Source organism: Xyrauchen texanus, chromosome 50 (assembly GCF_025860055.1).
Source record: "Xyrauchen texanus isolate HMW12.3.18 chromosome 50, RBS_HiC_50CHRs, whole genome shotgun sequence".
In the NCBI taxonomy this organism is placed as follows: domain Eukaryota; kingdom Metazoa; phylum Chordata; class Actinopteri; order Cypriniformes; family Catostomidae; genus Xyrauchen; species Xyrauchen texanus.
This window is the reverse complement of record NC_068325.1, coordinates 1,819,892-1,845,680: the sequence shown is the minus strand read 5'-3', so window position 1 is coordinate 1,845,680 and position 25,789 is coordinate 1,819,892. Positions and strand designations below refer to the sequence as shown.

Here is a 25,789-nt window from a genome sequence, read left to right as displayed (position 1 = left end):
CGAGAATAGAGAAGAGATTGAAAACTGAGTTTGAAATCTCAGACTTTTGATTGCAGATTTTGGAATCTTGGCAAAACTGAGCACAGGTTAAGACATTGTTGAGATCTCTTCTGAAATATTCCAGTCTGAATCATGATGCCATTGAAGAACCTTTATAAGTTTCAAAAATAACTTTTTTCTCTCTCTAGTTCTTTAGGAAACCATATGTGTGTCATTAATTAATCCAAGGCAATATGCTGATTAAGAACTTTCCAAAAAGCCACATAGAATTTTAAGAACCCTAGACAGCCAAACAATGGTTCTTGATAAGAAGTGGGTTCTTGGTTGAATCTAAAGTGGTTCAAAGAACGATTGAAAAACGTGTATTTTTAAGAATGTGGATGGTGGATACAGTGATCGAAAAAGAGGTGGAACTAGGATGCGATCTTTGGGTGGCAGTTTGGTTTTTAGGCGGGCCACTGGTTGTCTCTTTGTTTGGAGTATATGAAGCTTCTGGCCACGAGGAACCCTGACCCCACAATCTACCCCCATCAGACTTGGCCGTGGATCGGAATTCAAAGTTAGAAACCAATCAGTGATTTAATAAGAGTGACCTTTTTATCCTGCACCAAATTCTCACTTCACTATTTGCAAATTCCTTGGCATTACAGAATGAGACCAATAAGATCAAACTAGACAAACAAACAACAAGCATAAGTAGAAGCCCTTCTGAACTGCTATGATGTTGGCTTCTGTGTTTATGATATGTTCTTTAAGCCTGTATCTTATGTTATCATAAGAGGAAATGAGTGGAGTGGCACCTGCAAGGGGTCCCCACTGCAGATGTCATCGGAGTCTAAGAGGTATCATCCTGTGGTGTGTCCGGTTTCTCATCTGGATTTGAAACAACTCTTCACACTTAATAACGGAGGATGAGGGAAATGCCTCATTTCTCTTTGTTATAGACTAAGCTTCCAGTAATCCCAAACAAAAGGTCTGGCTCTGGAAGCTGTAGGATTTGCTAGTGGGATTATAGTCTCATGGATAATGATGTGCAGTCAGCGAAAGCAAAGCTTTATTTGAATTCAAATTGGCCGGTAAACAAAACCCATCGGTATGTCTGCTGGTTGGAGTATCTGTCTAGTAAGCACTGTCAATGCATCACCAGTTTTGTGCCATTTATCCGGATCAATTATTGCCATTACAGTGAGCAAGTGTTACGTTATCTGTCTGTTCATTATGAGGGTTGCTGCAGCTCTATTTCCATATGATGTCTCAAGCTACAAAGCTGTATCCGGATTTTTGATAGCACCTGTCTCTTGTGTTTGTGCCTGTGGACTTTGATTAACAGGCATAAAGACTGTCTTTGAAGTGTTCACCAATTTGTTTGGGAGAATTGCATGGGCAATGTTTTGTATTAACTTGAATTTATTACTACTAAGGCAAGCATATCACTATTACTGTTGCTCATACTGGAACAAACCCCGAACCATAAGGATTAAACTTTAGCATGCAACAAACATGCATTGTTAACAAACTATGACTGCAAGTTTCATTATTACCAACATAGTTCAACAGTTTCCCAAAATCATAGTTTTAACCAACATTCGCAAATAGAATTGCAAAACTATTTGGTTGGAACTACAGCTCTCTTATGGTCGTTAGAAGCATAGTTTTTTGTTCATTTGTGGTGTTGTCATCAATTGACTTAGTTTACGCTTCTATAGCTGTAATTCTACAGTATATTTCATTCTGTCAAGACTTCTGACCCTGTTTACATGGACTTATTCCAGGGTTTTTGCAGGAATTGGTGTTCTGAAACGTCATTTAAATGCAAATGCTGTTTTCTTTACATTGTTTAAGGCATTAAGAGGAAGGGTTTTAACAGACCTAGAAGAATGATTTAAATATTTCCATGTAAATGCATAAGATTCGTTCTTATAGGTTGAATATTTGAAATAGTGCGCATGTGCGAATGTGCTCAAGTACATGATTATGTCGAATGAGGGAAACTCCACTGTACAGTGCAATGTTGCTGTTGCTTGACAATACGCAGATATACATTAGTTCTCAGTCCCGGGTAGGTTTTCCACCTCCTTAAATTAATTCATGTACCCATAACCTAAAAGTGTGGATGGCTTCAAACTTCCTAAAATTAAACAGTGATAAAACTGTAATCCTGCTAACTGGCCCTAAAGCTCTTGAGTCGTCACACTCTGATTTTGGTCTTGGATATCAATAGCTGCATTTCCACTTTCGGGCCAACTGAGGGCATGCTAGCTCATGCTAGTTGCATTCCCATTGTCACTTCCAGGGCTTCATCGTGCCTCCTCTGGGCCTTCTCAGGGACAATGGCCTTTGGCCAGCTGATTACCCTTGGGCCAAACAAGGCCAACCATGGATTGAGGTGAGTTTAACGTTAAAGGCGGAGTTTTGCCAAACATCCCAAGTTGTGTATCCAGCGCACAACGGTACAGGTTTGGGAAATCAATTTTTTTTTAAATGCAGGCACAGTTGCTGTTTACAATTTATATATTAATTAAATATACTATATAACTACATGTAGATAATATGATATCTCAGCTTGAGCTTACCTCTTGCATGTGAAATTGGCAGGGTGTGTAACGTTGGCACCACAGAAGCGTATTAAGGGTGGGTTTTTGGGCAATGCTGCAGAATTATTGTCCCCATGGTGGGAATGCAGATCGATTTTGGTTTTGCGGCCTGAGGTCCAAGGCTACAATAACTTTAGGCCGCAAGACCAAAATCAATCTGCATTCCCACCATCAGGCCAATAACTGCAGCATTGCCCAAAAACCCACCCCTACTATGCTGCTGTGCTAAGGTCGCTTTGTTTTTGTTCTTACATCTCCGCAATATTACCAGACTTCGTCCCTCACTTAGATTTAACGATTTATGCCTTCGTCACATCTCGCTTTGAATACTGTAATTCCCTTGCTGGTCTTCCCTCTAAAACACCCCAATGCCTACAACTTGTCCAGAACTCTGCAGCTCGAATCCTAATACACACCAGGAGGTCAGCCCACATGAATCAGATTTTACACCAACTGCATAGGCTACCTGTTTCCAATCGTTTACAGTCAGAAATCAAGGTTACTGTTTTCAAAACTCTCCACGGCTTGGCACCATTGATTCACCATTATACTCCTGTGCACTCTCGTAAGTCATTCTATCCTAACTTACTAGCTGTACCAAAATTAAGATTGTTCTCAATGGGTGGCAGGTCTTTCCGTGTCACTGCCCCTAAACTCTGGAACTCCCTTCCTCAACATCTCTGTGATGTTATTCCTCAATCCAACAGTTTAAAACTGAATTGAAAATCCATTTACTTGCACCCTGTTGTTCTTTTATGCACATATTTCCCTGTTGTATTTTCTCTCTGGGTTGTTTTTCATTGTACATATGCTTTTCTGTGTAATTTTCTTTTGTTCCTTTATGCTCTGTAAAGTGTCCTTGGGTAATGAAAGGTGCTATATAAATAAAAGTTAACGTAAATTCGAAAGCCAATTTTGTGTCTGAAGCCGCATTCTCGCAATAAATTACTTTCAAGTGTCCATGTTAATGAGATATTATAATTTGACGTTTATTTGATCTTTGCAGAAGGTTTAACTCCACCCCCTGTGTAAAATTATTAATGACAGCTCTATGTTGTTGAACCATGTGATTCGAACAACATAGTTACTATGGTTTTGGGAAATGTGAGTATGGTGGTTAAGCAGTGAGTTACGTTGTTGTACGGGAAAAGCAACCCAGTTTGTATTACTGACATGAATGCTCATTTAATTTGTGTGGCATGTTAAGTGATCAAACTTAAATTGATAAACACTTCTATTGAAGGAGGGACTCGAGCCATATCTATACTAGAAGTGTAGACACAGCATTCTATATTTCCAAGTCAGACCCCTTTTAATTTAATTCAACTGGAGCGAGACAAGATGGGCAAATGTAAGCCATATGGTATTTGCACCTTGGTGGTGATTTCTAATAATGTCTTTTGTGTTGCTTTGGAGCTTGAGCAAACTGTTTTCCCTCATTCGTTTCAAGTTACTGATGATAAAGTAAGTCATTTAATTAAACATTTCAAAAGCCAGAGGACTTTGAGGTCTTTAGACAACTCAGAATACCTGGGAAATGAATATAGGACTCAAACCTGTTATTTTCTTTTCTGGAAATACTGTCTTTGCAGCCATGTCATGCACCTGACCTTTGAGATCTTTCTTAGTAAAGATGTTATAGAGGTCATACATACAACCCAGCAACCCAGTCAGGTGGTGGTGGTGGTGGTGGTGGTGGTGGTGGGGGGGGGGGGGGTATGGATATAGTTACATTGATTGGGGGGTGTAGTTTGACTGGGGGATGGGGTTACCCCACCCCCCAATCAAAAAAAGTTAAAGTAAACTGCCCTGTCCCCTCACCCACATTATTTATACCATGATCAATGGAAACATGGGCAAATGCTTCACACTTCAACACATATATTGCATAATCAATGTGGCAATATTTTTTAATAAACAAACACAAAAGGGGCTGGAGGATATATAGTAATTTGTGATGGATGTTGTTCTAATTCTGCAGAAATGTACAGTGTTTCTATGGAATTCTGCTAAATTTTGTTGCATCGCTAAAAGTTCCTTAAATCAGCAACTCTCATTGAAAGTTAATTCGAAATCTTCAAGTCGTTTTGTCAGAGAAAATTGCATTCAGTGTGAATGCCCCTTAATTCTGCAGTCAACATACTATGCCTTCAATTCCTTAAATGAAATTCAAGGTGGTGATGGTTTTCATCATGTGGTGATGGTTTTGATCTTGTGTGCTTCCGCCATTAAACTTACTGTTTCAGGATGTTGTGTCTAGGTAGATCACACACACCAAGAAGTGATAATCTCAGAGAATGTCATATTTTTCTGTCTTATGAATGCAAAATATCCCACACAAAGTATGACATAGGCTTTAAGCATGATGAGCTTTGTGAAAACAAAGGAACAGCCATCATGTCTTGGGAACAAGCTTGTTTTAGCATCGCATTTACAATCGTGACGGATTGTCTCAAGTAAATGATGATTGCAGAACTTAAAAACTAAAGCGCATGACTATTTGGATGAAGCTCATGAAACCTGACATTTCCGTGCCATTTTTTGCATTGTTACATTATTTACAGAACAGTTTTGCCCTCCCCACCTACCCTTTCCTTGTGAAAAATATATATATATTTTTTTTTATTACCGTAATGTGAAGTTATTATATATTGTTTAAGTTATTTATATATCATGATAGTTGTTGGACTGCCTTTAAAATTATTCAAAAACAAACAATCATTGCATTACAGTATTTCTGAGAATATAAATAGATTCACTATTGAGATCAAACTCCTATACATCAATCTGATATATAAAGATATTATACTATCTCAATAGTACAAGCCTCATTTTCTTTCTTTCTTTCTTTCTTTCTTTCTTTCTTTCTTTCTTTCTTTCTTTCTTTCTTTCTTTCTTTCGATTTTGTGGTGAAATGTGACCTGGACATGTTATCGTGAGATTCACCCATTCATATCACATTTTTATTATTATTATTATCATCCAGACCACACTAAGTCTAATAAGATTTGACATCATCCATTGTATGCCTCAGTGACTGAAACATAAGTGCATCCAGTTTGCGTTTCAGATTAAGCAATTTATGTAACATGGTTACAATGCATCTCATTTAATAACAGAAATGGTATTATAGTACATTAATAACACATGGAGAGTGTCTGCCCATTTAGTCCCACTGAAGCTCTGTTCATTCAGCCCTTTAAGAAGTTCACACGGAGGTTCACTCGGGCTGTGACTGACAGGTCTCGAACCCTGAAACACTTCCCCTTGATTACAGATTCAGCGGGGCCTAAAAGGAGCAGCACAGGGGTCTAAAGTGTCATCCTCCCATTAAGCTCAGCTTGTGTAACCATAAAGCGCACCAAATAGTGGAGAGAACACACTCATGCATATGGAAATGAATTGCCATTAATTCATAATTCAGCAATACAAACCATCTCATCACAAACACATTAGTATTCTACAAATCACAACGCAAAAATACATCAGGTACGGAGCTTTGGGAATCTTGACTGCAGTCATTTTTCTCTGTTTTGTCACCATTTAATGGTTGTTGAAGATGTCTACTGTCATCATCTGACTGTGATTGTAGCCATGAGATCAGTTTAATAAGGCAATCTGCAGCAAAGCATGGTACTAAGAGTAAATCTGTAATCCGTTAATCCTATTAACAATAATTATCAAAGCCAGGAAACAAGACTCTTTTTCAAATGGGAGAGTGCTTTGAAAGGGAGTTTTTTGTTGTTAAGTTTCATAGTTATCTTTTGGCAGATCAAGGGGGAAAAGATTATCAATAATATATATATAGAGAGAGAGGGAGAGAGAGATTTTGATTTATTTATTAATATAATTACACTGCATGCAAGTGATCTGTTCGATTTGCTTGCACTTTTGCAAGCTCATTAGTCAGAGTTGTATTTTGACTGAAGTCATTATTGCTTTTCTTTTGTAGCAGCACCGCAGAGATTAACACTGAACCATGTTCTATGTGTAGACAAAGCCTCCACCGTCAGTGCAGTGGATTACTGTCAGTATGGAGGTATAGGGAGGAAGAGGCAGCCTATAATACCTAAAGAAAGGTAAACAAACACACAACAACTTTTCCCAGTGAGGCCTTTTGTCTTTCCTCGGTTTCCTTCTACCTCAATGCCCTGTCAAATCTGATAAGAGCATTGACCCAGCCAGAGCCAAAGAGTGCCAGTGATACCGAGCGAGGCTCAGACTGTTGGTTCAAAGCATCTTATTCACCTTCAGCAATGTTTTTTTCTTAGATGTCTTATTATTATTATTATTAATTTTAGCATGCCTTAATTAGCATCCCAACTGCAAGAAATATCAACCGCAAATGAATTGCATTTACCTGCAAATATACCAACAACTCGCACCATAAATCACACTTTTAAGACCATTGTAGTGGAATATGTCTTGCTTTCATTTTCTATAGTCGATTGACAGTAATTATGATTCCATGAATTATGAACTTTTTGAGTTATGTTTAGTACATTAATCATAAATTAATCAATTAATCATAAATAAATAGGCCCTAATAATAATAATAATGATATTTTCTTATTTAAAAATATGTTTTCAATATCAGTGTTGTTCTTGTTGCTGTTGTAGAATTATGGCAGCTCTGAATGTACCCAGGCTATACATGACCCGCCAGTGTGATTTCTGAAATAAAATCTTTATCAAATAGCCATTCTTTGCCTTTGAAAAAAAAAAAAAACAGCCCATTACCTCAGGACTGCTTTTGTGGGCCCTTTACAAGAGCGAACAAAAACTGTTATTCAGGAGAAGGCTTTAGATTTTTATTGTTGGTGGAGCTCGCAGTGTTATTGTATTAAAAAGAGCCATCTGTGCCAGAAACAATGGCTTCAAATTATCTATGAATACCCAGTGAAATAATATAAAGCTTTCTCCCTCTCATTATGTTTGGTGGGGGGTTTTGTAGACTTGCTGTAAGTGACTTTTGTTGTTCTTGATGCATTCTTCTTTTTCAATCGGCCCCTTTTTCAGATGGTGCAGAGCTATAGAGCGGCTAAAGCGGGTGAAGGCAGCCGCGCAGTGAGCACTCTGAGCGGGCACAAGCAGCGACTGGGCGCTGATGAATCACGAGAGCGGCCGCTGGATGAGAGCGTGCCCGGGAAGAGCGTCTGTGCGCCGGGTATGTGAGAATCCGCTCTGGATGAACACGGAACTCTGGATGTGTGTCGAAGTAAGTGTTAGTAACGCTGGTGTGATGCTCCACGTCCGTGCGATTCTGTCTGCTGGGAAATGCTATTAATTAGACATTAAAACGGTTATAAATAGTTTTTGTCATTATTAATAAAATACTGTTTGGTCGACTAAATGTGCATTATTTATTAGGCTATATAGGCCTACTTTTGATTTTGACATAGAGTTGTCTACTTGTTGCCCGTTGTTTTAAAAGTTGGCTGTATTTTGACAGCTTTGAAAAACAAACATTTGTTTTTCCACTTGTCTTTATATGGCTTTTAAATAATAAATGCGTGGCTATTGTATGAGTACGATTTAAACACAAAATGTGTGATTCTTAAATGCAAAGTGATGTCATGGAAATTTAATAGAGAATATTATCTGTCATTTTAAACTTAGACATTTGAATAAGGAAAGCTTAAACTCTTTATAAGGAGGTCAATTACATACTTCTTGTTGTTGTAATGTGTCTATTTGGTCTCCTAATATTTTTAAATTGTTAGATGTATATACTTTAGACACCGTTATCATATTAAAGAGCATTAAGTAGTGTGTCATTTGTCATATTTTGATCTGTAGTCAACACGGCCCCTAGTGGAGAGAACTCTCTCTCTCTCTCTCTCTCTGTCTCTCTCTCTCTCTCTCTCTCTCTCTCACTCTCTCTCTCTCAGCATGCCTACTAATTTGTAACTCCTTATTTTAGGACTTAATAATAATCCAACTCCTAGTTTTAAATCATGTTTCGCGTAATTATTGTTATATGTTTGTTAAAATAGAGTTTTCCACGGAGCGAATTTGTTCAAATAATTTTTCATAAGCATAAATAGCCTACATTGATGAATGAAACATTAATCGCTAGTTATTTATTCTGAAAGATATTTTGTTTTTGGCTATTTATTAACTTATTTTATAAAGAAAGAGAAAAATAAATGGCGATGTTTTTCACTCCGTGTTTACACAAGAACACCTTATAGTTTGTTATCATTATTTATTCATGTGGTTCATGTGTATTTTCTTTTTTTCCTGTTTTATTTACGCTATTTGTCATGCAATTCTCTTAAAAAAAAAAAAAAAAAAAAAAAGCAAAACATTTTGGTATTTGCGGCATTTTACAAAAGCAATCTATTCATATAATTAAAATGTATTTATTTGTTTATTTATTTTTGACAGAGTAGGTTCACCTTGTGTTTCAAAAGCTGCTAACTATTGTAAAGAACAGTGACAATTGACAATATACAATTTAGACAAAGCAGGAGCACTCTGGGATGTTAGAGATTCCCCGCTGTTCGACACATTTCCATAAACAGATTAAGACACTCAAATGCAGATAGAGAGAGAGAGAGACACACACACAGAGAGAGAGAGAGAGAGAGAGAGAGAGAGAGGGAGAGCGCAGATTAGAGATACATTAGAATCGTGGTCAGATTCTCACGTTGTTAGTCGCTTAACAGAAGTTTAAACATGAAGTGATTAAGACATTTATTTATTCATGCATGCATCCTTAAAAACTGATTTCAGCCTATTGGAAATAGAGCTTTGTGTTTTATTTGATAAATGCTAATAGTTGGAAATATTGTTGAAGAAGCCTTACATTGAGTTTATTTCGTATGATATTCCCACCACAAGAGGACGCTGTTGAAACACAAAAAGATCTACTTTTAGTGCATTGCGAAATACAAGTGATCCGACGTGTTTGTCTGACATAAAGCCTGTTTGTATATTAGTTCCACCTCTTTCGTCGTGTCGTGTATAGTCAACTTGTGTAAAAGCATGGTCAACTTTAAATCACAACTCTGATCTGATTAGCAAATCTAGTTAACACATGCTGTGATCAAAACACCATGATTCTGTCTGGCTCTTAGTTTCATGTTATTTTAAAGGGATTCTGCTGAATAATTCTAATAACACAAATCCTTACAGCTCAGACGGTCAGTGTAGTGCGCTTTTGTTCAGTGTGATGTGATGACAACAGCCGAAACAAAACTACCTATTTGTGATGATTGACGGGTCTCAATTTTTCGAATTAGCTTTCAACTTGAGCCAATTGAAGTCTATTCAACTTCAGAAATAAATACAGGAATCCAAACATTTATGTTCAGAGTGCTTTCAAGAAAATAAGTCATCTTTAGGCCTCTGTGGAATTGTTTATTTCAATCTCAGCGTAGACGCATGCGTTAATAATACAACTAGCCTACTAGCTAGTATTAGTTTTATAATACAAGCTGCTAGCTAGAATATTAAGATGAAGAGATGTACTTAACGGTGTTATAATACAAGAGACGTAAAAAAAATGCACTTTAAGAAAACTAGCCTATTTCAAGCAATATTTAAGTAAATATTATTATCCGAAACTCACACTGACTTTGAACTTTCACTCATTTAAAAAGTGTGTTTGAATATTTTAACAATTCAGGTAAGATTATTAAATCAAACCCGACCTAAAATACAATTTTGTATAGGCCTATATAAACTTATATGTAGCTAAACAGAAAAATAAAACTGCAACAACAAGATTTTCTGAATTGATCATATCGGCCTATTTAGTTTTAGGATCTTAATATCATATGTCCCTGTAATGTACTTTGATTAGAAAGCAATTTGTGTGAAATGTTCTCACTTTAGTTCCTGCTCTGACAGTGTTTATTGGTGGAGAAGTGCTGTCCGTGGCTCACGCTGCACTGCTGAGCGTCCGTAACCCCGCCCCTTTATGCAAATCCAAAAGACACACGGTCGTGGCTGAGGGAGCAGACGCGCTCTGATTGGTCAGCGACAAACCCATTTATATTCGCTGACAGTCGCTCTATGAATGGTTGTCTATTAACTTGTTCAAAAAGTATCAGGAGTTGACAAGGGCTCTGGCGAAGAGGGAGACCGAGTTTGTGTTCATTCTTCAAGACTAAGAAAAGAAGTTTGTGGGTACAACAGGACCTAAGAGCGCTCACTTCCACAGCAGCAAAGTTACCAGAAGTGGTAAGGTAACTTCAGCAACCTCCAATTTGGACTTGTTTTTTGTTTGCCACTGGTGAGTGAGACTTTAGAAAATCGGTTTAAATGTACAACATGATGGAAACCGAGCTGAAGCCCCCGGCCCCTCAGCCCAACACGGGGAACACCAACTCTTCGGGTAACAACCAGAAAAACAGCCCGGACCGGGTCAAGAGACCCATGAACGCCTTCATGGTGTGGTCGAGGGGCCAGCGGAGGAAAATGGCGCAGGAGAACCCCAAAATGCACAATTCGGAAATAAGCAAGCGACTCGGGGCCGAGTGGAAACTTCTGTCCGAGAGCGAGAAGCGGCCGTTCATCGACGAAGCCAAGCGCCTTCGGGCTCTGCACATGAAGGAACACCCGGATTACAAATACAGACCCCGGAGGAAAACCAAGACCCTCATGAAGAAGGACAAATACACCCTGCCAGGTGGGCTCCTGGCGCCAGGTGGGAATGCCATGGGCGCAGGTGTCGGTGTAGGGGGCGGTTTGGGCGCCGGGGTCAACCAGAGGATGGACAGTTATGCCCACATGAACGGCTGGACCAACGGAGGCTACGGCATGATGCAGGAGCAGCTGGGCTACCCGCAGCACCCGGGGCTGAACGCGCACAACACGGCGCAGATGCAGCCCATGCACCGCTACGACATGAGCGCGCTCCAGTACAACTCCATGACCAACTCGCAGACCTACATGAACGGATCGCCCACCTACAGCATGTCCTACTCGCAGCAGAGCACACCCGGAATGCCGCTGGGCTCCATGGGCTCGGTGAAGTCTGAGTCCAGTTCGAGTCCTCCGGTGGTCACGTCGTCCTCTCACTCCCGGGCCGGACAGTGTCAAACGGGTGACCTGCGGGACATGATCAGTATGTACCTGCCCGGGGCGGAGGTCCAGGAACAGAGCGCCCAGAGCAGACTGCACATGTCCCAACATTACCAGAGCGCACCTGTGCCCGGTACGACGATTAACGGCACGATTCCATTATCGCATATGTAAATGAACGTTTCTATACCGCTGGACTCCTTATCGGACTATTTTTGTACAGAACACTTTGGGGAGGGGAAAGTTGTATAGAACTCAAGGAAAGAACACAAAACTTTTGCTTTCTATTTAAAGAGGAACGGTAGGAACTCCACACAGTTTTTTGTTCTGCATTGTTTTTATTTCTATTTGATTTGATTTCTTTCCTTTTTATTCCAGAAGGTGTAAGAGATTGGGAAAGTAGACATGGGGGAGAGTGAATCAAATGTTTTATTATTGCAATCGACTTTTGTACAGTATTTATCAAAGAAAAATAATAACAACCAGATGTAATGTTTGTAAACAGCAGGAAGTTACATTTTTATAAAAGCTAAAATTGTGCAAAAAGATGGCAGAACTGATGTTTAGTTCAGTATGCTACAAAATTCTGCAAACACTGAAATAAAAGGACTAAAAAAAGAGTTTTTCATTGAAATGACATAGTAATAAACCGTTATTTTTATTATTATTATTATTATTAAGTTCTAAATGAGAAAACAAACAGAGGCACTCTCGCAGGTTAGCATCTTTTATTTTATTTTGGTCTCCCACTCTTCATCTGTTAAGTATATGAAGTTTGTGTTCTTTATTTTCTCATGGTTTGTACATTTTCTGTATATTTACTGTGATATTTTAAGTTTTTATTTTAAAACTTTCTTTTATTTTTTCGTAGTTGTGTTTTAAAATGTGGCCTGTACGCAGTTGCGAACACTCCGTGTATATATTTTAACTAATAACATCATTATAACAGTTACAATATTACAATATACAATTTTTTTCAATATGCAGTTTGAAATGAATAAATGTTTGAAATTTGGATATTTGAAATGGGTTTCTGGTTTTGATTTTATTTATCGAACTTATCTAGCTAATTGTCTCTTTAATATGCATTCATAGTCTCTAACACACACACAAACACACACACACACACACACACACACACACACTGCATTTTAAAGTACAGACTTGACATAAACTATGCATTATTTGCATGAAACCATAAGCATTTGTCTTATTAAGATGACACACTGACACAGGGGTGCAGCTCTTTTAAAGTAAGTATACTGGAACATTTTAAGTTCATGTGAAGAATCCATGACCGTGTTTGTTATGAAATGTTAGATGTTATTTCCGTTTAGAGTGAGTATTAAGTTAACTCCGTTTCTATTTTTTAGTGGAAACGAAGACTGAGAGACACCAGCGTTTAAGTTTCTTGCCTGTAAATCTCTGCTCTGCTGGGGAGATAAAACGGCCCAAATGAAACGAAGACGCATGTCAAGGTAGTCATGTCTTTCAACTTTATTTCTCATTAGCTATTTTATAAAGACTGCTGAAATTATGGAAATTATTTTTTGTTATTTTTGTGTGCACAAAATTACAAAAGTGACATTGAAATATAATTTTAAGGAGTTATTTATTTATTTATTCATTTCTTTTTTAGAATTCACTGTTAGGACGAGTGATATTTAGCAATTCATATTTTATTATAAATTAATAAAAAAAAATAAAGATCCGGCAGGTCGTTATAATATATTATGTAAAATAATTTTTTTAAAGGGAACATTCGTATTGATGTTTGTGTGTGTGTGTGTATATATATATATATATATATATATATATATATATATATATATATATATATATATATATATATATATATATATATATATATAAAATAAAAAAGAAACACTGTCATGAGGTGAAAATGACATTTAGGGTTTTGCAAAATGTAAAAAACGAACGGGAACAAATATTAGGTGAGGATACATTTGCATCTTTCGATTCAGTTGTGTACTTTAAGATAAGATTAAAGAAGTGAAGTGTATGAATGGAAGGAGTTTAAAATCTGGAGGATGTTCGAAAATGTTGCTGTTCTGTGTTGGTAGATTAGTGCTGTTTCTTGCCAAGACACCGAGGCATCCATTACAGCGGGTCTCGGGGGAGAAGGGCTCACATTAAGCGCTAAATGAATATTTGAAGAGGACTCATTCCGACAAACGTGTCCCTGCCGGACTCTCAAAGGGTCAGGGAGCACTGCTTAAATCCATTATTTATACTAGCACAGGCATTGCTTGTAATGGCCGAATCTGTTTGATAAACTGAGAGTAAGGGTTATGTTAAGTGTGGATGTGAGTGCATCACGCATTTTACTTCTAGAAAAGGAGCGATCCGAAATGATTCGTTTTATTTGTTCGATTTAGAAGTTACCTTATCAATTTAATGCAAATGGCTCTTTGTGTTGGGGTTCAAGAATATTTAGAACTGTAATTTCAAAACAGGGTTCTGAAAAGGCTACTTATTTTCTATAGAATGAAAGCTGAAAAAAAAACCCAACAAGATTTCGTCTACTTTTCTTATTGATTTCTGATGCTTTTTGTAGATATACATACCTATTTAAAAACGTTATCATTTGAGCCTGTTGGTGAAATAAAAAAGCGGCGACGTTCAATTGTTGCGTTGTTGGGTTCATATTGAAATGGGCGACGATAAAAAATGACATGACATAAATTAACCGAATCCACTGGATTTGAAGCATTTTTTAAACGTTGTCCGTTCGGTTTTGCAAATGCCAGGTGTGAACCAAGGACGAGACCCTGTTTGAGACAGAACAATAAAATAAATGTTTTTGTTGTCATGCACGTGATTTTATTGCCTATTGATATAATGAAGCAGCATACAAACCAATGAGGTGTTGAAAAACAACCTGTATCGTGAGGTTGAATATATGAGGGGCATGGCCCGTGCGAAATGATGTTGTGGAGCAGCAGATATCTGTAGAGCAACAGGTGGTAAGCGCTGGAGTCTTCTTTATCCTCAAAACTCTCTCATTTAAACCATCGGCGAGGAACCATTACACAAACCTGTAGCTTTTACTGATACAGCATTAGTAATTATGGGTACGGATTATTAGAATATTTACTTCTTTCAGTTAAAAGAACAAAGCCCACTTTTTTGTCATATGGGCAAATATGAGTTGAATCGGGATATACGTGAACAGACCAATGAGAATAGATAAATACATCTCATATAGGCCTACAACTATTATTGATAATAACAATAATACAATAATTTTGTATTTTATTATAATATCTATATTACTCAATTATTATTTATGATTAGTTCAATATATTATACAAATGTAGTAATATTATACAAATCATCAGGTAATTATATTAATCATTTATTGATTTTACTGTCATCTAATCCTGATAAAACATATATTAGGCTATTATTAATTGGAAAATTAGTATTATTATGTGAGCAGTAGCTGTCAATATGTTTTTCTATTCTTATTCCTTTTTTATTATTTAAACCATATTGAATCTTATGTACTATATCACTTTAAAAACATATGAAATAAACATGTGAGATTAGTGTGTCTGTCGTTTGGTTTGTAATGCGATGCCGGTTGGCGCTGATTGTAAATGGGTGGAGAAAGTTGAAAACTATTTGGAGAAAGTAATAAGTTGTTTCTTGTGGCTGTTGGGGGGTGGGGGTGGGGGCAGTGATGGTGGGGGATTCAGCGTTGTGAGATTGGCTGAATTGAGAACTGTCAGAGATGTCTCTCATTGGGTGAATGATCCAGTGCAGGTGCAGGGTAACAGGGGGATGGGGGTCTCAATAAGACCACACACTGTCAGCCAGCACCACATCAGTCCCGCTGCTCGGACCGAACCGAGTCTGACCAAACACAACAGCATCATTTCCTAAAACTTCTGAAGCGTTTTATGTATTATCTGTAATCCGATAAGTGCGTGTATACAACCAGAGTGAAAGCAGACGTCTAAAGGAGCCTATATTTATTTATACATTTCTGTCAATGTATAGTACTACCTAAGAAAGAACAAATGTAGTTATATTTATATGTATTTTGTGTGTGTATAAATCGATGTCGGACACTATACAAACAGTTTGAAATGGGACGAATGAAAGAATAACTCTACTCATAATTCTACTCAAGATCCTCTTGCTGTGGCAATCCAATTCAACCAAGAGCTTGTCATCATACTCATGCCAGTCCTTTTTCCAGCTGTCAGAGTCTTTGTTGTCCAAAGTCATTTTTTAGTCAGATCCTTCTTGTTTGCAAATGTAAGACTTGAACCTACTTTCTGTCAACAATATGCATGAAAGAAACGTTTTTATCCCATAGCATGTGCTGTAGACACACACCTTTGTATTGTTTATTACACATGTTTTATTGTTTGTGATGTCATTCGTATAGCTACATAGGCAGTTTTGCATACATAAAATGCGAACAATTATTTTGATAATTTTCTTACACATTTGAGTTAACACGTCACTAATGGCAACATCACCGTGGATAATTGGTCCTTTTTCTCTCTCGACAACAGTGTAAAGCTCCATCTCTTTATTATTTAATAACGGTGGATTGCCTCCGACAGTGGATATCTTTCTATCCAGAATAATGTTGCCTTTAGGCTTATAGTGGAGATTTCATTATCTAATCTTAAGATGTTTATTACATTTCCTTGTCAGTAATGCAACATCTTTTAAAAATGATTAATTATCATTACGACAGACATCTGCATTATAACGGCTTTTATTCCATTCAAGATTCTGATTATTTATAATATTTCTGAACTCTAACGGGCTTTGTAAGCGTACTGATAATATAATTAGATACATGTTTTTGCATTTCCAACAGCTGATAAAGAATCGAACAGTTTAGATGAATCTATTATTTTTTAATCACACCTGTCAGTGCCCAATATGAGTTACATAAGCACTTGTATATCTGTCCAGTATCATTAGCTATGCGGAGCAACAAGTTTGGCCATATGCAAACCTGAGGTGCAAGTATTTCACCCCACGCGTGAAACAATCTCAGCTTTTATACAGCAGATCAGTCACAGCGATGCAGATCCAGCGTTCTATTTGAACGCGCCACTGATAGACGGGGGATGGGGATTATACACTACTCATTATGTGTGAGTGAAAGGTTTGTTAAAAATGTTAGGAAATAACTAAATAAATAATATTCACCATTTACCAATTTGGATGAATTTATGCGTCCTTTGTCAAAACTGAATGAGCTGTAATAACCTAAATGGCGTTTTTTCGTTGCATTTATAAACTTTTCGATAAATTCGAAACGCCAAAGTTGACAAACATGCAACTTGATTAATTTCCACAATCAAATTAATTTTAAGAAATTTTAGAGAACCATTCAAAGCTCAGAAAAGCTCAGAATAAATTTAGCATTTCAATTTATGGAGCTAAAATAAAGTTTTATTCTAGCGAAAATTTTGCGAAATAGCGGCAACACGAAAAAAAAGTCGACAAACATGCAACTTGATTAATTTCCATAATCAAATTAATTTTAAGACATTTTAGAGAACCATTCAAAGCTCATAACACATTTTGCATTTCAATTTATAGAGCTAAAATAAAGTTTTATTCTAGCGAAAATTTAGCGAAATAGCGGCAACGCGAAAAACTGTCGTATTTTTCTTAATGTAAATGACATGATAAGTGAGTTGCGACGTTAATGGAAGTAGAGCGAATGCATTGCATTTATCTTTCTTAAAACTTTGGGTTGGCTATCAATGCTCGAGAAACTCAATAATATATTCTTAATCTCTTCCATATAATTCCCATTTCCGAAAGTGGCCAGGTGAATGTGTAGGCTACATATGCACTTTTTGCATGAATGATCTTCAGCATATGAAATCAGTTTTTGCTAGTTTCCCAGCATTAGGTTTGGGGGCTGTTAGGAGGTTGTCATTAACTGACCCTCACAAACAGCAGAGCATTGTTCTCCTCATTCCACCCAATTTCAAGCTTCACTTGTACATAGCATATGTTGATTAATGACACTAAAAGCAACTGGGTCACCCTACTATAAAAAGATCATATTCATCGACAATTACACCATTTCAATCTGTTATTTGTTGACAAGATGTTTCTCTAGGTTTGTCATTTGGAAACACTGGACAGTCTAAGATGCTAATCTGAAATTCTCACAAAGCAGAAGATATTGACGATCCAAAGTGGACTGATAAAATCGGTGGTATGTCTTTGTAACGAAAGGAAATGTTTATTGGGAATAGTCCCAAGGCAAATTTCTCTAAGTTGTGGACCAATCAGACATATGTGTGCTTTCAGAAGAAAGGGTTTATCAAAGTTTGTCTGGACGTTGAATGGGCCCCTCAACCGGCCCATTATGTTTCATCTGAATGGAACGCGTGGACTTGTTGACAACTCATTTTCTCAAAATGGTCACATCACTTTGGCTCTTCCTGCCCTAAAGGTATACACATGCCGTGGTGTCGTGATTTTCTCCACGAGACTTTCATTTAAGGATTATTTTGAGCCGCTAATTCGAATGGATCGGCTAGATTCGATTCGAATTGTAAATTTGAATCGAGTCTGTATGAACAACACATGAGACATTTAAAGTAGATTTAATTTATTTGAATGATCAATTGATTGAGTTATAAGCACACAAGGCCAGTTTCAATTTAACAGAAAAAAAAAACAAAATTTAAATGTCGATTCCGCCGATTATTTTCCAATTAGCTACGTAAAATAATGTTTAAGGTGGAATAAAGGGGAAACGTCAGTTTTCAATTAATTTGGTTGTTAAATATAGCCTAATCTTAACATATATGCATGAAATGAGTCAGTAACCCGAACTCATCAAATCATTCAGCAAATGTAAAATTCGACACTTCGCATTTTAGGTCACCCCACGTCTGTCTTGCGTGAGTCTAATTAATACTCAAGTGTGGTTAGTGGGTCTACAGTCTTTGAATGGCCCCTGTCCACTCGTCAGAGGCCCTGTAGGAATGCAAAGTTTTTTCTTTTCTTTTTTAAATTCAATTAGAGAGCTTCTCGAGCATTCCCTGTAAGTGACGAAACGCAACGCTTTAAATAGGACACACATTTGGAGCAAACAAAAGCATGCAACTAAACAACAGTTTTAAATGACGCATAGTTATCTCTCATTTTTGCGCTAGATTTCGTTCATTTCAAATGCTACCAAACGAATGCAAAAGCATTTTTGAATCGTGCATTTCAATCGTGACAAATAAAGCTGTTGTGATCAAACGCGTTGGGCCAGTTAAAAGCGGGTGTTGTTGGTTCTATGGGCTGATATGGGAGATAGTGGAGTGTGTGCTGCCCGGTCAGGGCATTTGATTGTAAATAAGAGAGTTCACACGCCGATCGTGTGACTACAGGGAACAGGCGAACCATTTGAATCAGGTGCCTATCTCCCTATCGAGGCGATCAGAGCTCAGCCAAATGACATCTCCCTCTGAAAAGCCAATCTAGTCGCAGGATGAGATTTCACTGTCTTTGCGCTCAACCTGCCCAATTAACATAAGAAACACAGTGAGTCCCATTAAAACATGCAACAGTTGGTGGGCTGTTATGGCATTATCTGCCAACAACCCAAGTGCTGGGTTCCCTTCCTGGGCGAGAAACAAATCCTGAATTATCACTTTATTTTGTATTGGATTATTTGTAGCACTTTGCATTTTATAAACAGTTAATGTACTAAACATAATTAATAACAACATTCAATGTGTAATAATAGGGTGTTCTAGAAATAATTAGCGCTCTGTGGGGATAAAGGGACTCCCTTAAGCAAAATATTATTATTTATATTTTTGGTCGCAAAGTGTATCGATATTGAAGAAATGCATTTCTTTTTTATTATATATTGATGGAGCGACATTATATGTGTGGAAATAAATAATAATAAAAACATAGTTGGTGAAGGGGTTGTAGTGATATAGTGTTGATGATGATGATATAGTAATTAATTTATAGTATTAAATACTGTATTTGTCATGCAAATACTTTTGAGACAGCAATTGTTTTGTTTTTTTGAGTAGCAAATTAATATAATGCTTTATCAAATTATCCACTTCCAAAAGAGTGTGCTATTTCCTGTTAATTTAAGAGACATTTTGGATTTCATAACATCTCAAGTCACTGTAAAATCCAACGTTCAATTTTGATGAAACTATCGAATGTAGAAAACGTTGAGATTTCTTAAAACAATCACTAAAGGGAACTTTTATCCCATTTAAGTCAGAGCCACTTACATTTTTAAATGGTGAGCACATACAATGTCAAGTGTTGTGGAGAATGTGGAACTTACAGGTTTTTGAGCATGCTCAGTTTGATCACTGATGCTCCAGTGTCTTTAATAAAGTTTTTTTTATTATTATTAATTTTTTTGTTGTTAACTTCTAAAAGTTTGAAGCACTTGTTACCTAAACCACCTTTTAAGATGGACCAACTGTTTTGCATCTTCGTGGGGCTGTCACAGGATCTTATGTTGAAATATAGATCTGCTTAATAAAGGATTTTTGGGCTGACAAAGAAATTTTTCACACTCAAATGTAAAAGCTCACCATTTACACATATTGCAGAATAATTGCAAAATATTTATCAAAACTTTTTTTTGTGTTGTCCTTTGTAAGCATTTTGGTTCTGTTTGCCCCATCTCTCTCTCCAAATAGTCATATTTTGTTCCACTACATGGCAGGAAGCCAATATTATCCTCTATCTCCTTCTGTCACAAAATGCTGATCTGAAATATAGGTGGCGCTCTAACGCATTTTAACCCTTACAGATGTGTTCCTCCATAGACATTCAGTCTTATTTTAGGTCATGCACCACCCCCATTGCTTCATTGAATATCTCGGCCTCTGAGTGGACTAGAAGCTCAATCTCCCAGTTTAGAAAATTGAGATTCTCCCCTTTGTGATGTATTTTATCATCAGTATTAAATAACATATTTTTCAGATGATTTGTTTAGCATACTTTTCCTGCTGGACTGCATATTTTGTTCTGAAAATCTAAGATATATCATTGAATTGTTCACTCAAGCAAGCTCACAGACATGAAAAAAATTGCTATTTTTTTGTTTTTTTTAGAAAACTAAATGCAGATATAAACTTTGTAGCTATTTGGGGCTTACAGCAGCAGCTAAAGGAGCATAAACGAGATGTTTGTATTTGATGACTTTCAAACTGTGGTATTCGGGCAACAAAAACTGTACAGTCATGAGAGATTTTGATGAAGGATTTGTCTATTTATGTGCTATTTAAAGACGTTTATATTCATATTCGTATTTCAACCGCATAACCCCTAGGTGGCGCTTAAAATTGTGACACGGATAAATGAAGGCCTTGATTTATTATCTTAAGTAACATACATGCAGAAGTGATGGTTATCTGTGAAAAGGTCAGATTCTAAGCTTTCAAATTATATTACATACACCTGACTTATGTATACATGAACTTGAGCATTTTAAGCATAAAATGTTCACGATATAATGAACACAGAGTTTAATAAAGAATATGTTTTTATATTATTTTCTAGAATATTGAAAATTATGGACAGCTGTACTTAATAAACAAGTTTATTGAACTTAATAATCATTGATATTATTGAGTTTGCTGAACTTATTGCATTGCGTTCATGGAACTCAATATTGAATTATTAAGTTGGTACAACTAATTTGCCTAAAGCTGAGTAAACTGAAAATGCTTTGCAGCTGATTGCCTTAATTTTTAAGCTTTACTCAACTTTGTATTTTTACAGTGTATAAAGAAATGAATCTCTGTTGTGTTTGGATCACTTAAGGTGAGACTGCTTTGAACAATCTTTATTACAAATCTATTCCCCCTTTAAGAAAAACATTGTGTTTTATGGGGGGGCCTTTAGCCCATGCAAAACGTTTTTTTTTTACCCCACCTACTATCCTTTCACTTTTTGGATAGTTATTGAAAAACTAAATTGGAAGTGAAACATAAGTATTTGCCTATATTTATAAATATATATATAAATTAGATAATTTCCGGGATTCTCATTAGCTACATACATTGTAATTTTTTAAAAGTTATTGAGTGATAGATCAAATTACCTAAAAATAAAAAATCCTTAAGACATTGCACATGATCACCTCAAGGATCAGGAAAATGTTACAGTGCATAGAGACATGTTATACCGAGTATATTAAGAATTTAATTTCACATCAGCATTTATTTTAATTATTACAAATGTTTTCTGTTTAAAGAATCTGTTGTGAAAGAAATAAATGCAACAAAATGTGCATTTTTACATTTTTATTTCATTTGTATTTTTTTCCTTGCAGAATAAAATTTGTGAGCATTTTCTTATCTTTGATCATTCATGCTTCGGATCTAAATAGAAGCTGCGAAACTAGCCTAATGCCACGTCAAGAAAACCTAGAAAGCAGAGCTCTTTGCATTGATTATATGTCGGAGCCATTTATGTTGTATTGCTGTAGAAAACGACATGTCACAGATTAGCAGCTTTTGGAATTGCACCTGTCACATATTTTAAAGTTCATAACTCAAAAGATAATATGTAGACACAGCTTGTATTGTGCCGTATTTGATCAACCATGTGAAATGACACGATGACTCTTTGATGCTAGATCAATAATTGTGTATTGTGTTGAGCTTCCTCTTAACATGAAATCATTTCAACTGTGGATTTGATTCATTCATGGTCCACTTCATGAGACCTACATACAGCTTAAGCAAGACATTAATGAATGTTTTTTCGCAGGGTTAATGAATGCCTGTGCACGGGTTAAGCAGCCCCAGCTTTCACTTTCATGCAACAAGAAACATGCAAACACTTTTCTTAACCTCGTGCAGTTTTTTAATAATTCCTGATAACCTATCAGCATGTTCAGAGGAACAAAAAATCCTACTAATCAGTGTTGAAATAAAGTTCATTGTGACAGATGAAATATGATCTGAAGGACCCAATTTTAAGGAATATTTCACTGACACACGTTCCAACCTGCAATGACCCAACTCAAGAATCTGGTTTATTTCAAACGTCTCCTAGTCTTTCTTTTTTCTCCAGTTGTTGTAAATGATTTTTGATGTGTTGTGTCTTTTTTTCACAATTTTTGTATCATTGCTCGGCAGATTATAGTTAGTTTGTGCCCCTTTTCAGCCTAAGCAGGATAAGCTTGGAGTGGCCTGTCACCGTGGAAACTGCCAGAACAATTCAGTTGAAGTTTGAAGAGGTCAGCTTGCAGGGTCAACAACCCCAGTCTCTGCCTGTGCCAACTTCTGTTGAGCCCAGGATGTTTTGGGGGAGCGCTAGCTCAACCTAACCCTGGGTGGTAGGCAATTCTAAGACTGATATAAATTTTTTGAGTCAGTTTGCGGCCTAGGCTCTCCAGGAGGTCTGTGAAATCGATTTTAACCCCATGACCCTGTCCTGGAGAAGCACGGTTGACAACCTGGGTGAGAATTTAGCTGGGCCTGACAGATTTGCTGCTCTGAGAGCAAAGAGAGGGAGAGAGACTGAGAGGGGGTCGAAGGGTGGGTGCAGAAAGACCCCAAGCATCTCTTGAGCACTGGGGTGTGTTTTAGAAGTGGTCATTAAAACCTTATTAAAAGTTGGAATGGTTTGAGGAGTCGAGCTGGTGAATATGTGTACAGCCTTGATATGTGGCCCTCACAAAATACATCAGCACATAAACAAAGTCTGTGAACTTCACTACGAGTGTGAGTACAAGCTATTCAAATCCAAAAGATTTGAAGTGTTCAACTATGGTTGATGATCGGCTTTTAACCACTTTAGGTGGTTTGATGAAAGGTGGAGAGATTTTCCAATGAAATAAACTGATGACAGATGATGTAAAGTTACACAGCGTAACGAAACGCAACATAACATTTTATAGCCTAGAACTCAGTCCTCCATGCTCTCAAACTTGATGTTCGATTTGCAACCATTTGAGTTGTTTTTTTATGAAAAAGGTCAAGTTTTTCCATTGGAAAATAAATGAATGAAAAACTACATTTGAAACTGCAGTGTGGAAGTATGTATGAGTTTTGACCTCCAGAGTTAGTTTAACTTTTCCAGCTTTTCCCAATGAACCTCTGAAACTGCAGATCGAAGTTTGAAACTGTAGTGTTTAAATTTGAATAATAACTGTATCATAACATGACTTAATGCAATGCAACTATGGGATGCACTGATCTGATACCTGAATCAGTATCGGCTCTGATACTGACAGTTTAAACCGGATTGTGTATCGGGCCGTCCATAAATGTCATGATAGAAACATAAAAGCACCATTAAATTAGTATATAGAACTTGTGCATTTTATATAAAGTCTCTTGAAAGCATACCATAGCTTTGTGAATCTCAAAATACTGTGTTTAATAAATGCATATATTAATATTATATATTAAGCTCAATCAAAGGTTTTGTGTCATAATGTTGATTTTGTAGGTTGTTTTAGGGGATTGGGGTTTACCATTTTACGCCGTCATGGCAGCAAAGTTGTAAAACTGGATATAACTTTACACAGAAAACTTAGTAAGTCATTTCATCACACTGAAATCATGTTAACACACATATTATTCACATATTGTGACTATACTTTTGACACAGTGAGTAATTTAATGTTTACAGATTGGCCCTCATTCACTTTCATTTTAAGTGTCTCACTGTAACCCAGATTTTTGGAATGATATCCTATTACAACTGAATCCATTTAAGTCCAGATACACATGGAAAAAAATGATAAAGAGAACTAGCTGATTTTCTACTGAAGACTTTCAGTGGAATTATTGTAAATCTGGCTGCTGCATTAGCCAGAGTAGACTATTTTAAAATAAAGTGTTTCTTAATAGGCTACGCATTTTTTATTTAATCTTTTTTTTTCTATAATATAATTAAATGATGTATAGATACTGTAGATGTTTCTGTTTCTTTACATAGAAAAGAGCAACCCCAATCAGTTCCACACAGTGAGGTATAGATATTCTAAATTGATTAAGAAAAACAACAACACTGGTATCGGGATCGGATTAAGTATCAGCCGATACTAAGAGGTCAGGCATTGGAATCAGATCGGGAGACACATTTTTTTTATCAATGCATCACTATATGCAACACAACCAGGGCTGGACTGGCAATCTGGCATACCGGACATTTTCCCGGTGGGCCGACGCACTTTGGGGCCGATCAGGGGCGGACAGGCGAGCGGCAGTACCGAATCCGCAATGTGCCGAAAGGGCAGCGATAAGCAAAAATGAGCCGCCGCGTTATGCAGAACAGAGCACAAAACGGCGCCGTTTGGCCGTAAAAATGGTAGGAATTTTATTAGTTCGTTTTATAAAAGAAACCTCAGTAAGTTTTTAACTGCAGTGTTCAAGCTTATATAATGGCAGATAAAGTAACACAACATAAGAAACATAACTTAGCATAGTGTACCCTAATGCAGTGTAACTTTATGCCAGTAAAACAGAAAACTTTATGGATATCCGTTTTCCAACAGCAATCGTGAAGCTGCGTTCATGATTTGCCTCAGGGCATCAGTGCCAGTGTCAAGAGGCGTTTTGAACTCAACATGAAAAGTGCTTGTAGACAAAAAAACGTCTCATTCTGCGTTTTGGTGATAGATAAGACTTGCCTTGCTTCTGTGGTAATTCAAATGCACCTTACCTAGGCTGAAAAAGAAGTGTTTTCTGTCACAAGTGCCATCTAGGCTTGTTTTGTACATGAAATAGTGTTAAGAGCTCCTTTTCCCATCACTTTAACAGAGACTGACTAACACATCACATATACACACACACACAACACATAGTAAAGGTTCCACCCTTCCAACCAGTGTTTATACTGGTTTAAGCTGTATTAACGATAAATGCGTTAATCACACTTAAGAAAAATGTATGCGTGCAAGTATTAACGCATTAATATTGATGGCCCATATTGTAAAATAATGTAACATATGACAGTCTTGATCTCATCCCCTCATGATCTCAAGATTTTTCCATCTTTTTTCTATAGAATCTCTGTAAATTTGAAACTGCACATAGAAGTGTTTAAATTTATATAATGAAAGCTTAATGCTACGCAACTCAAAATGTAACATAACAACATATCATATGTGATAGACCAGATCTCAACCCCCTCCTCATATCTGG

At 36.9% G+C, this 25,789-nt stretch overlaps 1 protein-coding gene and 1 long non-coding RNA gene across 2 annotated transcripts in view; both read left to right on the top strand.

The window, feature by feature from the left end:
• The window catches only part of LOC127641393 (uncharacterized), a 69,037-nt gene that overhangs the window by 23,334 nt on the left and 19,914 nt on the right, over nucleotides 1–25,789 (top strand). The window contains exons 2-3 of the long non-coding RNA XR_007970159.1: nucleotides 7,614–7,812; nucleotides 13,001–13,105. This is a non-coding gene — a long non-coding RNA (uncharacterized LOC127641393). The remainder of the gene's footprint in view (nucleotides 1–7,613; nucleotides 7,813–13,000; nucleotides 13,106–25,789) is intronic.
• LOC127641392 (transcription factor Sox-2-like) lies at nucleotides 10,635–12,636 on the top strand. The gene has a single exon (XM_052124376.1). The coding sequence runs from the start codon at nucleotides 10,866–10,868 to the stop codon at nucleotides 11,799–11,801; it is 936 nt and encodes a 311-aa protein (XP_051980336.1). The 5' UTR covers nucleotides 10,635–10,865; the 3' UTR covers nucleotides 11,802–12,636.

Excerpts from the sequence above, each read along its gene's own strand:
- LOC127641392 (XM_052124376.1), top strand. The coding sequence starts at position 10,866 with ATGTACAACATGATGGAAACCGAGCTGAAGCCCCCGGCCCCTCAGCCC.